At 35.3% G+C, this 13,615-nt stretch overlaps 1 protein-coding gene across 5 annotated transcripts in view; it reads right to left on the bottom strand.

The window, feature by feature from the left end:
* The window catches only part of PPP3CA (protein phosphatase 3 catalytic subunit alpha), a 222,408-nt gene that overhangs the window by 24,315 nt on the left and 184,478 nt on the right, over positions 1-13,615 (bottom strand). For all 5 annotated transcript variants that reach the window (XM_087724153.1, XM_087724152.1, XM_087724155.1 and 2 more), the window contains exon 10: positions 11,616-11,690. In XM_087724153.1, the coding sequence (XP_087580279.1) occupies positions 11,616-11,690 (75 nt within the window). The remainder of the gene's footprint in view (positions 1-11,615; positions 11,691-13,615) is intronic.

The raw sequence follows: 13,615 nt of genomic DNA on the forward strand, positions 1-13,615 counted from the left end.
TGCAATGATTCATTTAGGAGATCAAGTATGACATGTTAACCACAGGAGTTCATAGATATTGAGAAATAAGTTTCTCAAGAGTTTTTTTTTGGCATATATATCTCCCAGAGTAATTTATTATATAATGTTGGGCCAGGAGCGGAGAGCACAGATTGATTCATTCATTCACATCTGCATCAAGCCATGGCTTAGCACCAATCCCTGTCTATAACCCTGATCTTTCTCATAACATGATAGCTGAAGGGGAAAAAACAGTCGAAAGGGTGATGGAAAAAGAAACATGAACCTGTCTAAATGCCCTTAAATGAAAAACAGGAAATAAACACCATAATGTTTAAATCCAAATGTATTCCTTTGCAATTAAGCAAACCAACTTCAAGGCAACCTATTCTCAAATGAACATGTTTGAAGATCAGAGTCTAAAACAATTTTTAAAAATGCCACAGCACCTTAGAGACCTCTTTGTGTATTCCTTCAACCCATTTGATTAATTATTGAAGTAGGGTCAAGTTTTTTTCTTTTAATGATGGACTTCATAATACTTTTTCCAGAAGACTTATTCAGCTGTAATATCCATAATGATTTGCATTTTTGTGCTGAAGGAAGGTGACTCTTTGGTTACTGAATAAAGTGGCCATCAACACTTTCTGACATCTGCATATTCAGCAAGATTCTGAAAATGAGCTGCAACATGTAGAATCCTGATCAAGTAATTCATTACCATCTCAACAACCATAAATCATATGCATCCTACTCTGGCAGACATTTCAGGTCACGGCTTTTCTCTATAATTAGGCTCAATGACCTGAGAATACATCTAAACTCTTTGATGATCCTGGATCCTGGGTAAAGTCTCAAGGTAGCAGGAAGGAGATTTAGTTCAAGTATTTACTCAGCCAAAAAAACTCCTTGAATCTCTTCAATCAGTAATTAACTCTCAGGGTTGTTAAGGGGATAAAATTAGTAGAGATGAATACCATGTAAGCCTCCTTAAAATCCCTGGAGAAAAGGCAAGATAAATATACAGCATCGTTATGACAGTAGCTTTGAAATATAACTCTTCTTCCCCATTGTCCTACACCTAACCTAGTTAGGCTCTGTAACAATAGCATTTGATATATTCAACTCTGAATTTATACTTCAGACTGCAACATCATATCTATGTTTATTTTTATGTTTGCATTCTGGCTTTCTGCTCCCCTTTGATTTCTCCTTAACTAATTTCGTTCCTTTCTACTTCAGATGATGCATCTGAATAAAAAAGCCACTAAAGATCAAATGAACATTAAAAATTGCAGGCTATGGCATTTTAAGATCCAATTCAAGATCTAGCTTTGACTTCTGTTTATCAATGCTGTACGTTATAAAATACTATTTATATGTTATTTATATATATTTATCATTGTCCATAGACCCTTTTTGTTCCTTCTTTGTCACAGATAAAGTACAATAAGGACAAAATTTGTTTGCAACTTTTAATTTACATTTCCCAATTTACATTTCTTCCTGATTTAACTTCCCTTGACTACATAATCAATGACTAATGAAACCATTTTATAGTATAGTGCCATCACTTATTTTGTTACACAACCTTGTGGTAATTTTCTTTAAATATTAATAAACACGTCAGTTAGTAATTTATTCAACTATTTTTCTCAAATGCAGTTTTCTCCTTTTCTGGAAGTAATGATAGACGTTCAGAGGCATCAATTGATGAAAGCTACATTATGCACCATAACTTTATACAAATGCCATGATATTGCACGTATCTGCTAAAGGGGGAAAGCTTTCGCCTTTTGACTTTCACCTTGCAATGTTTCTTCATAAGCTCACACATATCCCAAAGTAATGTTCTACTTGTGATTATTGTATCAGTATCAATAAAAAATAGTGAAGTGGTATTTTTAACACTCAAGATATCAAACCCTCCAAGAGGAATACTGTCTCACTTTCTTTGCTATTATGACAGCAAAATAACTACATTTCTAGCAATGTCATCTGGTGAATATCTGTCACAATTAACTGTTACAGTTACATTTCAATGAAATTAATCTAAGGAACAAAAAATTAGGCCAGGTAATTAGCAAAATGTGCTTCAGCATTGCCGAGAGTGCAGAGAACAAATCAAGTTCTTTGCTATCAAGCTGTCTATCATGTAAGTGGGTAATTTTAATTAGTACTTAATTATTTCATTCATTTCCACCAAGTCAATATCCCTATTAATTAGAAAAGCAAGTCAAACTGTGAAAGCACTATATAGGCTGGTTTCAGATATCTTGGCAAATATGCGTGCTCTGTATTAATTCATAAACATATGCTGAAGAATAAATTAAATGGAATTAGAATCACTGTGTGTATTTATTTGCATGTGCACGCACACACATGTAATTGAAAATTCTAAAATAAATGCTTGCATTTAATAATATCTACAGTATTTACTTCTAGTCCCCCGTCTTGAATTATTAACATCTAAATCAAATAAGAGATTTCTTCAAATATATGGCTCTTCTTGCATGGCATGGAATAATATTATTCCATCATTCAGCTACAATGTTGTTTGTAACTCTTTGACATTAAGTATTCTTAGACTAAGTCAAAAGCTATTTTCTTCTAATGCCAATTAGCAGTTTGTGAAATTATTTCAATCAGGGCTGCATGTCTGCAAGTTTTATCTCTTCCTTATTTTCATGCTTTGTCTCACTTGTCTGTTTATCTAACCAGCTAGCCAAACTGTATGATTTTGTTCATAACATCATTACCTCCAGTGTGATAACTTTACAAGTATTTATAAACCTAATAATAAGGGTGGCCAAGGTCAATTAGATAAAATAATAATAAGAGCAAATGATTCTGAAGATGATTAAAGCAATAACTAGGAAAACAACAAGATGAAAAACACGATTTCTTCCTTGGCTTGGTTTTGTCAAAAACATATTTTGCAAATCTGAATACAGGTAATTCTCGACTTACAACCACAATTGAGCCAAACATTTCTGTTGCTAAGTGAGACAGTTGGTAAGTGAATTTTGCACCATTTTTTGACCTTTCTTGCCACTGTTATTAATTCAACCACTGCAGTGGTTAGTAACATGGTTGTTAAGTGAATATCACTTTCCCCATTGACGTTGATTATCAGAAGATAGCAAAAGGAGATCACATGACCCTGGGGCATTGCAACTGTCTTAAATATGAGTCAGTTGCTAAGCATTTGATCATGTGACCACAAGGGTGTTGCAACAGTTATAAGTGGGGGGAAACCGGCATAAGTCACGTTTTTCAGTGCTGTTGTAACTCTGAATGGCCACTAAACAAACTGTTGCAAGTTGAGGAATATTTGTACTTACAAGGCCAATTCTTTTATCAAAAGGCAGAATTAGGAGAAAAACAAATGCCTTATTTTTTGTCTATAAATGACTACTTAAATTGAGACATTTGCCTTCCTTTGTAATGGGATGACCAAAAAAAATTAGGCTAAAGAAAAAAAAATAGTATTCAGGGAATTAAACTTTTTATTACAGATTATCAGAAATAGGACAATCAACATTATCTAACTAGACAATGTATAGTGTGTGTGTTTGTGTGTGTGTGTTTGTGTGTGTGTGTATGTTCTTTGTTTGCCTGGTGTGTTTGTGGCCTGCAACCTCAAGCATGCTACGCAAATGGCCAGCGCCAGCGCATTCCTTTTGATGTATATCCCTGTGTACCTTCTTACTCTCGTGAAATCCTTTATATTTTTGTAATCTCTTCCTCTCCAATGGCTGCAAATCCAAACATTAATTCCCCTCCTGCTAATTAATCAGAGTAAGCATTTCAAAAGGTAGGGCAGTGAGAAAAAAGGACAGCTGAAAATAAAATTAATAAACAGTCAGTCATGTGATTTTCCATGTAGCAACTATCTCACTTAGCTTATAAAGTTGTCAGTGCCAATTGTGATAGTTTAAACATGGATCACCTGTACTGCTTCTTATTTGGCTTTTCTGTATTTCATAGGAAATGCAGAATTTGTCATATAAACTCTACAGAAAAGTCAGTGCTAATATGCTATTTTCATCAGACTATCCAATATGGTGACCACAACTATGGCATTACAGCAAAAAAATCTGATTACACTGGACAATGAAGATTTTGCTTTCTGAACACTTTGGGAAGTATATCATAGATTAGGCTGCTAATCACGAAAATAACCTGTAATTTAATCTATCACGTACCATTTTATAGAAATCTGTTTTTGCAATTTCGTCTGATTTTTACTAGTTTTCTGTCGTGATGGACTCTTGTGATGAGCCGATAGACAGATAATGGAAGCAGTTAGCTTCCTCCCATAATTGGGGCATACCAGGGGTTGTGACACTAAATATATACCTACTTCCCTGGCTTCAGCTGATAAGGAGGAGGACCTGTGGCTCAATGGTTAAGACATCTGCCTAAGATGCAATACAGCACAGGTTCGAATCCCAGTAAGGGTATGGCTAGCTGATGAGAGCTAAATAGCTTGAAATAGATCTATACTAGTCTCCCTTTATTTATTTATCAGCACAAATAAAAACACAAATATAACAAAAGGCAACAGTAAAAATATTGGGTTTCTGTCGTGATGGACTCTTGTGACGAGCCGATTGACAGATGTTGGAAGCAGTTAGCTTCCTCCCATAATTGGGGCTTACCAGGGGTTGTGACACTAATATATACCTTCTTCCCTGGCTTCAGCTGATAAGGAGGAGACCTGTGGCTTGATGGCTAAGACGTTTGCCTAAAATGCAATACAGCACAGGTTCGAATCCCAGTAAGGGTATGGCTAGCTGATGAGAGCTAAATAGCTTGAAATAGATCTATACTAGTCTCCCTTTATTTATTTATCAGCACAAATAAAAACACAAATATATATATATATATATATATATATATATATATATATATATATATATATATATATATATATATATATATTCTGTTTACTAATTATTCTTGGGATTTGAATAACTAACCATCCTTTCAAAAAGTGTTATTTATTACTTTGGAATGTTTAATTTTAAAAACCTCAAGCAATACACTTTAAATCAAGAAAGCAATCTAAAATTGGTTTCTTGAATATTAGAGGAATAATAATTATCTTAAACTGCTGACTACTCTCTGAAAATGAGAGGCAGAGAAATAGTATCAGCCATTTTTCATTAGGAAAGTACAATATTCAATAACAACTGAATCATTTTAGAAGACCTATCAAGCAGTAGATCATGAAACATCAAAAAGCTTTTTTAGGCTAATATGAGGGACCATGAGTATTAAGTAGAAAGGAAACATAGCTATGATTGTCATGTCACGGAGATTTATTTTATATTTTATGGTACTTCAACATGTAATATTTAAAACCTTGTTATTCCTGTGTGGAAATTACACATTGCTGTTCAACATCTGCATGAAACTATTAGGGGAGGATGTTCAATAGTTCCGAGTAGGGTGTCACCAATATGCTTATGATACCCAGCTTACATCCACTATCCCAGGTAAAACTGGAAAAGGTGTGATAGTCCTGATCCAGTGCCTGAGTGGATAAATCTCTCCAAGATGTTGTCCTACATAGGGAACTGACATGGCTTGATCTCATTTCCTTCCTAAGAACCAATTGCAAGTATGGACACTTTGGGGCCTATTTGAGCAGTCCCTGATCCATAGGTAGTAGGTAGCTGCTGCTCTGGCTGATTTACTACCAATGGGCCAAAGATTTCTCATGATATAAACCATTAGAATTTAGACTATTACAATGTACTATATACTGTATGTGATTTTCCTTGAACGTGTGTTGGTGTAAAATGTAAGTGACTTGGCTACTACTAGAGAGGGACTGGTTTGATAGCATCTTACCAACTGTTGCACTAGTCTACTGATAGGTTTGTGAGTCCAAGTGTTGTTTTTGAAGCCCTAAATGGCCCAATACCAACATACTAATAGTACTAATACTTTTTTTCTCGAATTCTCTTTCCCTTGTGAAATGAAGTAAGTGTGGCATTGGCAGCATGCCTTCTCGGGAGCACCTTATCTTATTGATCACTCTAGTCCATGAAATAGGGAACTCCCATTTTACTTTTCTTTCATATGGTAATAAAAACCATTTTATTCCACTGGTTCCATAGTGTACCTGATGGAAGTTGCCTGTCACTATAACTGTTTTGGTATCAATGTGTTACCGTATTTTTCGGAGTATAAGACGCACCTTTTTCCTTCAAAAAAGAAAATCTGGGTGTGTCTTGTACACTGAATACAGCATTTTTTCCTCCCAAAGTCCCGCCCCTTCACCAAATGGCCATGCACAGCCTGTAGCCTTTCAGAGAGCTCCTGAAGCCTGGGGAAGGCAGAAATGAGCGAAAAACGGGCCGTTTTTTGCTCAATTTTGCCCCCCCCCCAGCCCTCAGAAGTACTCTATAAGCCTCCTAAAGGCTATGCATGCAATTTTTTTGACGAAAAATGGGCCCATTTTGTTCATTTGGGGGGGGGGATACCTTCCAGGAACACTCTGCAAGCCCCTACGTGCTATTCATGCATTTGTTTGGGAAAAAAATGGGCCCCTTTTTCAGGAAAAAAGGGCCATTTGTGGGAGGTTTGCAGAGTGCAAAACCCTTTTTTTAATTTGCCTCTTCAAAACCTTGGTGGGTCTTAATATGGTAGTTAGTTTTTCCTGCAATCATACTCTATCTTTCAAAATAGAGTGTTATATAGATATAAATACAAATATATGAATGCAAATTAATACATTACTTTCCTTGCTGTAATTTTCCCTTTGAAGAATTATAGTTGGATTATAGTGGTAGACTGGAACAATTTAATGGGAGCAGAGTAATGTAGACTGTTTTAGCCATTAACCAGAAGCAATAGGAACTGCTTTTTAGACTGGCACCAGGAGCATGTCACCAACATCCTTAGCAAACTAGTATTAAAAAAACCACCCCAAGACCCTGCACTCTTTCTTACCCCCCCCTTTTTTTTTTACAAATAGCAGGAAACTATTTTTTTTCTTAAGAGGACCCAAGGAAAGAAGAATCTTAATTTCATAACAGTATCTAAATATATCAATGTGAGTTGGTGGCAATCACAGATGGCTGTCAAAGTAAGGTCTCCCCAGGTCTATTTTTGCCATCTCTAGACAATCCAAAGACTCTGTTATTGGAAATTGATGACACATTTTTTTGCATGGGGGGGAGAAAGGTTTAAAGTCAGTATATTTATTCATTGCAAAGTCTAACAGATTTATTTATTTTTCATTAAAAGAAATACATTTCCCACTCTTGCCTCTGATAGGTTGCTTATTTCAATTTGCTCCATCCCTTGGGCTACAGTTCATGCCAGTTATATTATAGAGCAGTGATGGCGAGCCTTTTTGTCACCGAGTGCCCAAACGAGAACACACATGCATGCGTGCGGCGGAGTGCCAGAAACTCAAAGACCATCTGGCACATGCCTCTTTTTGCTGATTTTTGGGCCATTTAAAGGTTATTTTTAGGGCATTTTTCAGGCTGTTTTCTGAACTATTTTTGGGCTGTTTCCAAGCCGTTTTATGGTGCTCCAGTGCTTGCAAAGACCAGCTGGCCAGCATGCATGTGTGCGCCAGAAACCAGAAGAGTAGCTGGTGATGGTGCACGTGCCTACAGAAAGGGCTCTGTGTGCCACCTCTGGCATGTGTGCCATAGGTTTGCCATCATGATTATAGAGTATGAAAACTATGTTGGTTAAGGTAGAAGCCCATCACCCAGAAGAAAGCTATTACTCACACCTGAAGTAAGGCAAACCAAACCAAACTTTGAGGATTTCTCTTCGCGATTATATGTAAATTTCTAGGAAGAAGAAATGCTTGAATACTGCCTGAACTCTGTAATTCTATCTTCATTAAGGCTTCAATATTACATTTATTTCAAAGCAGGAATATTTTAACTGTATTTGTGGCCTTAACATAGGATTTCCCGTGTAAAGTATGAATTTATATATCCATTCTATTATCAGTCAAGGGATAGCACTGAGAGAAAAGCAATTGAACGTGAAGCTGAGCACAAAATGTCTTAAATTCTGAATAGATATACACAGTCCGGTGTTCTTTTGCTCCCTTAGCTTTAAAGGACATTTTATTGTAGCAATAAGTTTTGAATGTGAAAGAACTGACTGTATTAGAACAAGAAAGGACACATCACAAAACTGTTTTGCTGTTTTGGATGATGTAGTCTCTCGAAATTGTTTGATATTTTCTCCCCTTGGAATAAACATATCATGATAATATGGTCAAGATATTATAATTAGCTATAAATACTGTCTAACGGTTTAATAGTCACATGATGGCCACATTCATGAATTAATTTGAATCTCATATATGATAATACTGCTATATAGGTCTAGGAAGAAACTTTTCCTCTAAATTAAGCTAAATAAATCCTCTATGCAGTCTGTGCCATACATTTTCTTCTTCATGTGTTGAGATTCGTTGGGACTATCCATGTAGTATATAAAATGTGTATGCTGGCCTGATTCGCAGAATATGTTAAGCCATAGTGTGGTTTGCTTCATAGAATCATGCAGACTTAAAGTACCATAGAGAACATCTAATTCAACCACTTGTTCAGAGCCATGAGAGACTCTCTGAGTTTTTGTTTAGTGAGGTTGCAATTTTAACCCATTGGTTCTGATCCTGCCCTAACTCTAACTAACTCTACTTCCTCTTTGGGTTACAATGGTCAGATAACTGAAGTCCAGGATCTCCCCTCAGCTTGACTTTCTATAGTCTAAACAAAAATATATTAATTGGCACCCAGATATTTTAGTTTTCAGAGTCACTGTTGGTAGTTCTCTTGCAAATTTGCTCCAATCTGAACTCTCCCCTCTGAACTGTGGTGGACATGGAATCTGCACCAGATGTTATGTTTTTGGACAAATCTATCCTCCAAAATATTTATTACCCTCCCAGTGTTGGCTGATCTACAAACTTTGAAAATGTACCTTTAATCCCTTCATCCAAGTTATTGGTAACCCAATGCTGAAAAGCATATGGCCAAAAACAGAGCTCCGCAGTACTCCATTTGATACTACCTCCAAGTTGAAGTTGAGTCATTCATGAGCACGCTTTGGCCGCAATCCTTTTAGCCAATTGTGAAACTATCTAACAGCAATATTATCTAGCCCATATTTTTTAAAGAATATCATGAAATCCTCGGCTGAAATCTTTAATGAGATCCATGTACACCACAACTCTGATCTAATAATCAAGTAACCCTATCAAAGAAGGAAACATGGTTAGCCTGAAATTATTCATTTGGCTTCCATGCTGGCTCCAGTTAATTTTAGCCTGACTATCTAACAGCTTATTTGTGCAGATTTGAATAATTTGTCTAAGACTTTACCTAGTAGGTACATCAAGCCTGCTAACCTGCAGTTTCCTAGATCTACCTTTTCCCTTTTAAACATGGGGATAACATTTGTTCTTCACCTTTCTGGGTTCTCCCCAGTTTTCCAGGAGTTTTCAAAGAATACCATTTCTGGAAATCACTTCTAGTCCTTTCAGCACTCTTAGATCTATGAAACCTTGGACACTTGAATTCACTGAAAAAAATTGCATTCCCTCTTACCATCTCCATCGCTAACCTAAGTGGCAATAACTCCTTTTCCCTCTCACATAACTATGATCACCTATGGCTTAGTTTCCCTTCCTAGAGAAGACGGGGAATAGAGGAGTAAAGAAACTAAGCTTTCCCATCATTGCATATTAGTGCTTTCTTCTCCCTATGGATCAACAGTCCTTTTGGCTTTCTTTTTATTTCTAATATATCCAATAATAACCCTTTTTTTGTTGTTTTGGGGATTTGCTGAAAGCTTCAGCTCATTCTGACCGGTAGTTTTTCTGACTCAGTTTCAAGGAGACTATTTTCTATTCTTCTCTGTGTTCCATCTTTTTATTTCCTATTATGTCATCTTCTCTCTTCAACATTTTAGAGAGTTCTTCATGTATCCATGCTAGCCTCTTTTAATTTATCCTGTTTCTTCTGGAGATTGTTTTCACTGCATTTTCAGCATCTTTTCTGGATGCTTTTCTGTTAAGCATTTGTAGACCCTGCATACAACCTATCTTCTCTCTGAATTGATGAAATATCACATTCTAATTTTAGTGTGCAGGTCTGACTTTATCAGATACTCTCCTCCTGTGGATATTACCTACTCAAGAATAACTTGACAATTTTTCTTTGAGGTACCAGTCACAATCATTTCTTCAACCAATCCCTCACTGTTGACAAGAATAAAGTCCAGTGGATTAAGTTCTTCCACTTTCTGACAACTGATGTCAGCAAGAGAGGACAAGAATTTATAGGCCCTCTGACTCTTGATTTTCAGAAGATAACTGGATGTTTGGAAATCTCACATTATCAGTATTGCATTAGTCTTTTTGAAATACTAGTCATCTCATGCAGAAATAACTATCTGTTTTTTCTGTCTACTCAGGCAATCTATAATAAACTTCCACAATAGTATATCTTTTATTTCTTTCTCCTTTTATTCTTACTCCAATACTATGCAAGTATTTTCCTTTATACATAATGCTTCTGTCTTAGTATGGTACATGAACCATATTTATTATTTAATCTATTATGTAAACCACCCAATTGAGATTAATGAAACATGGTAAAAAAAGAAAAGTCGTAGCTAATGAAATGTGTGAATCAGGTCACCATGTATTTGTAGATGATGCTATTCTGTTCTCATAAGGACGTAAATGGAATTTTCTTTTCCAACTTCAAATGTTCAAAGAGAACTATATTTCTAGCATAACCTTCTCCAATCTAACACTCTCAAGTTATAATTGTTTCTTTAGTTAGTGTTTCTGATATAAAAGCTTTAGAAAAATATAGTTTTTGTTACATTTAATTCCTCTCAGAGTTATAGAAGTTATTCAGATGATGGTCATCTTATATCGAGTATTTGAGAAAAAGGAAGCTATACGGATCTACAGGAAATAAACTCTCTCCCCTGTATTTCCTAGTTTAAAAGTTGAATTTTTCACACCATATTATATCAGAAATTTACTAATGGAATGCAGAATTCCCAGTTAGCATAGCCATGAGTCATATTAGCTGGGAACTGGAACATCATACTCATATAGCCCTGGAAAGAGACAAGCCAGAGAAGGCTGGCCCACATCATTAGTCTTACCATGTAGATTCCGGAAAACCCAAGGATTGTAAACATCAGACTTAACTTCTTGAATGATTCTCCTTATGTTTTGTCCATGTTCCAAAATACCTGTACTAAGTTTGTAATTTCTGCACAACATGATCTTCTGTACTTAGAAATCTTGCAATGCATAGCATAGTCACAGAAAAGGTATTTTAGTATTAAATGCCATTTTGATTTGAAAAGAAGCAAACAGAACATTTTATGTTCATTCTTTCTCTACAAACCATGCATAAAAGCAAACACATTATCCGGCAAGGATATTATTTGGGGAAGCATGGATGAAATGAAATCTAGACTCCTTCTTCTAAAAAGTCACCCTATGACTTTCCCTAAGATTAATAAACATTTTCAAGCACAAACATTAATCAAGGCAAACCACCTGAACAGAAGGCACAAGACACAATGCTTCTTACCATCAAAACCATCTTCCTCTGTTCCAAGTTCATCATCTGAGCAAATGTTCAGCACATTGACCAGCATCTCTGTTACTGTTAAGAAAATCAAGTGGAAGATGTGAGACAATATGAGACAAACTAAGATTCTCAATGTAGAATGGTTGGTTAAAGTCACTGCATAAAGTTACATCGGCAACCACACAGAGTTTAAAGCAAAATTTGTGTGAACATTCAGAGGACAAGGTCCAAATCCTTAGGTGATTAAGGAGAGATTACTCTACCATTCAATGCTCAACGGAAGGGTTACTGCAAAAATACAATTCCTGTTTTAATAAATACACATTCATTCCTTCCTTTTTGTTGTCTGGCTTATAAATAGAGGGAAATTCATGTCTCCTTTTGCTTCTGTCCCAAAAATCTTGATTGGTCAGTTTAATTTGAAGCAATGTTTGTCAAGTTGTATTTTCCCCCCGTAAAGTTGTACTACTCACTCCTTTCTCTTGCCTTCTCTCTCATGCACTAGGAACAAAGCTGAGGTAACTTAGCATTTCAACTTACACAAAATAAAATATTTTAATTAAGTATCCATAAATATTTAAACAGGGAAAAAGGCATTTTGGTCTACATGAACATGCTATGAAATTAGCAGACCTGAACTCTAGATGGCCATAAATGCAAGTTAATTGAATCCTTTAAGTGTGGCATATCGACAATCTTTCACTCTCATGGAAATGTGCTTATACTTCGTGATTTTACTGGACAGATAGGTAAGCCTAAAGGATATTTATAAAATTATTCCAACTTGGAATAATTGAAAGAGAAGCAAAAACAATTTCTTTAACCCGTAAAAGAGACAATACTTATTTTTCCATAGCAACAAACTTAATTTGCTACTAAATGTATTTTCGGCAGGGAATTCAGCCAGTTACAGGATATAACTATATTATTATAATCAGATATTGGTCACCTTTCCATATCATATTTTTAGTTAGATTAAAGCAATACTAAGCTGCACAACTTAAAAACTGCATGTGCAATAAAGATCATATTTTAGGACAAAGGTAAGTGAGAAATTGATAATTTTGTAATTAGCTTTATAGAGAAGTTTAAAAGTTTTAATCTTTTTATTGATTAAAATTGGTTTTGTAATAATTACAGTAAATTGAAAAGAAATAAACAAATAAATAAGGGATTTTTGGGGTGCATGGGTTAAATATTTAAAAAAGCCTAACGGGAAAATACTATGCAAGATAAAGTTTGGTAGATAAAGAACTTATTAACTTATAATTTTAAACCAATGAGTGATATTTTCATATGTGATAGCTTTTTGTGTCAGGAATATCAATCAGAATACAAATCAAAACTAGACCTTGATATATCTAGGATTTTACTATTCATTACACAATTTTTTTAATAAGATAAGATTTGATGGAAATTTGATACCCCAAAGTGCACAAGCAGAAGTTATTAGGAAAATTATAATGCTCAAAAGTCATACATTTGTGGAATTATGCAGAATACAGATAACCCTTGACTTATAAGCACAATTGAGCCCAAATTTCTATTGCTAAACAAGGCAGATGTTGTGAGTTTTGCCTCATTTTATGAATTTTCTTGCCACACTGTTAAGTGAATCATTGCAGTTGCTAAATTAGTAACATGGTTGTTAAGTGAATCTGACTTCTCCATTTACTTTGCTTGTCAGAAAGCTGCAGAAGGTGATCACATCACCATGTGCCATAAATACGAGTCATTTGCCAAGCACCCAAATTCTGATTATTTCACCTTGGGAATCCTGCAGCAGTGTAAGTTTAAATAATAGTCATAAGTACATTTTCAGTGCAGTTGTAAATTGAAATAGTCACTAAAGAATGGTTGTAAGTCAAGGGCCATCTATATGGTAATAATATTCCAGTAATTCAAACAAACTAATTGAAATATAACAAAATGATAAAGCAGTGCAACTATATTAAAGAAAGGGGATAATTGATATACAGAAATATACATAGGCTGGGAAG

The sequence above is a fragment of the Thamnophis sirtalis genome, unplaced genomic scaffold, assembly GCF_051295495.1.
Source record: "Thamnophis sirtalis isolate CommonGarterSnake01/CBP01778 unplaced genomic scaffold, rThaSir2_p1.2 scaffold_10, whole genome shotgun sequence".
Classification (NCBI taxonomy): Eukaryota; Metazoa; Chordata; class Lepidosauria; order Squamata; family Natricidae; genus Thamnophis; species Thamnophis sirtalis.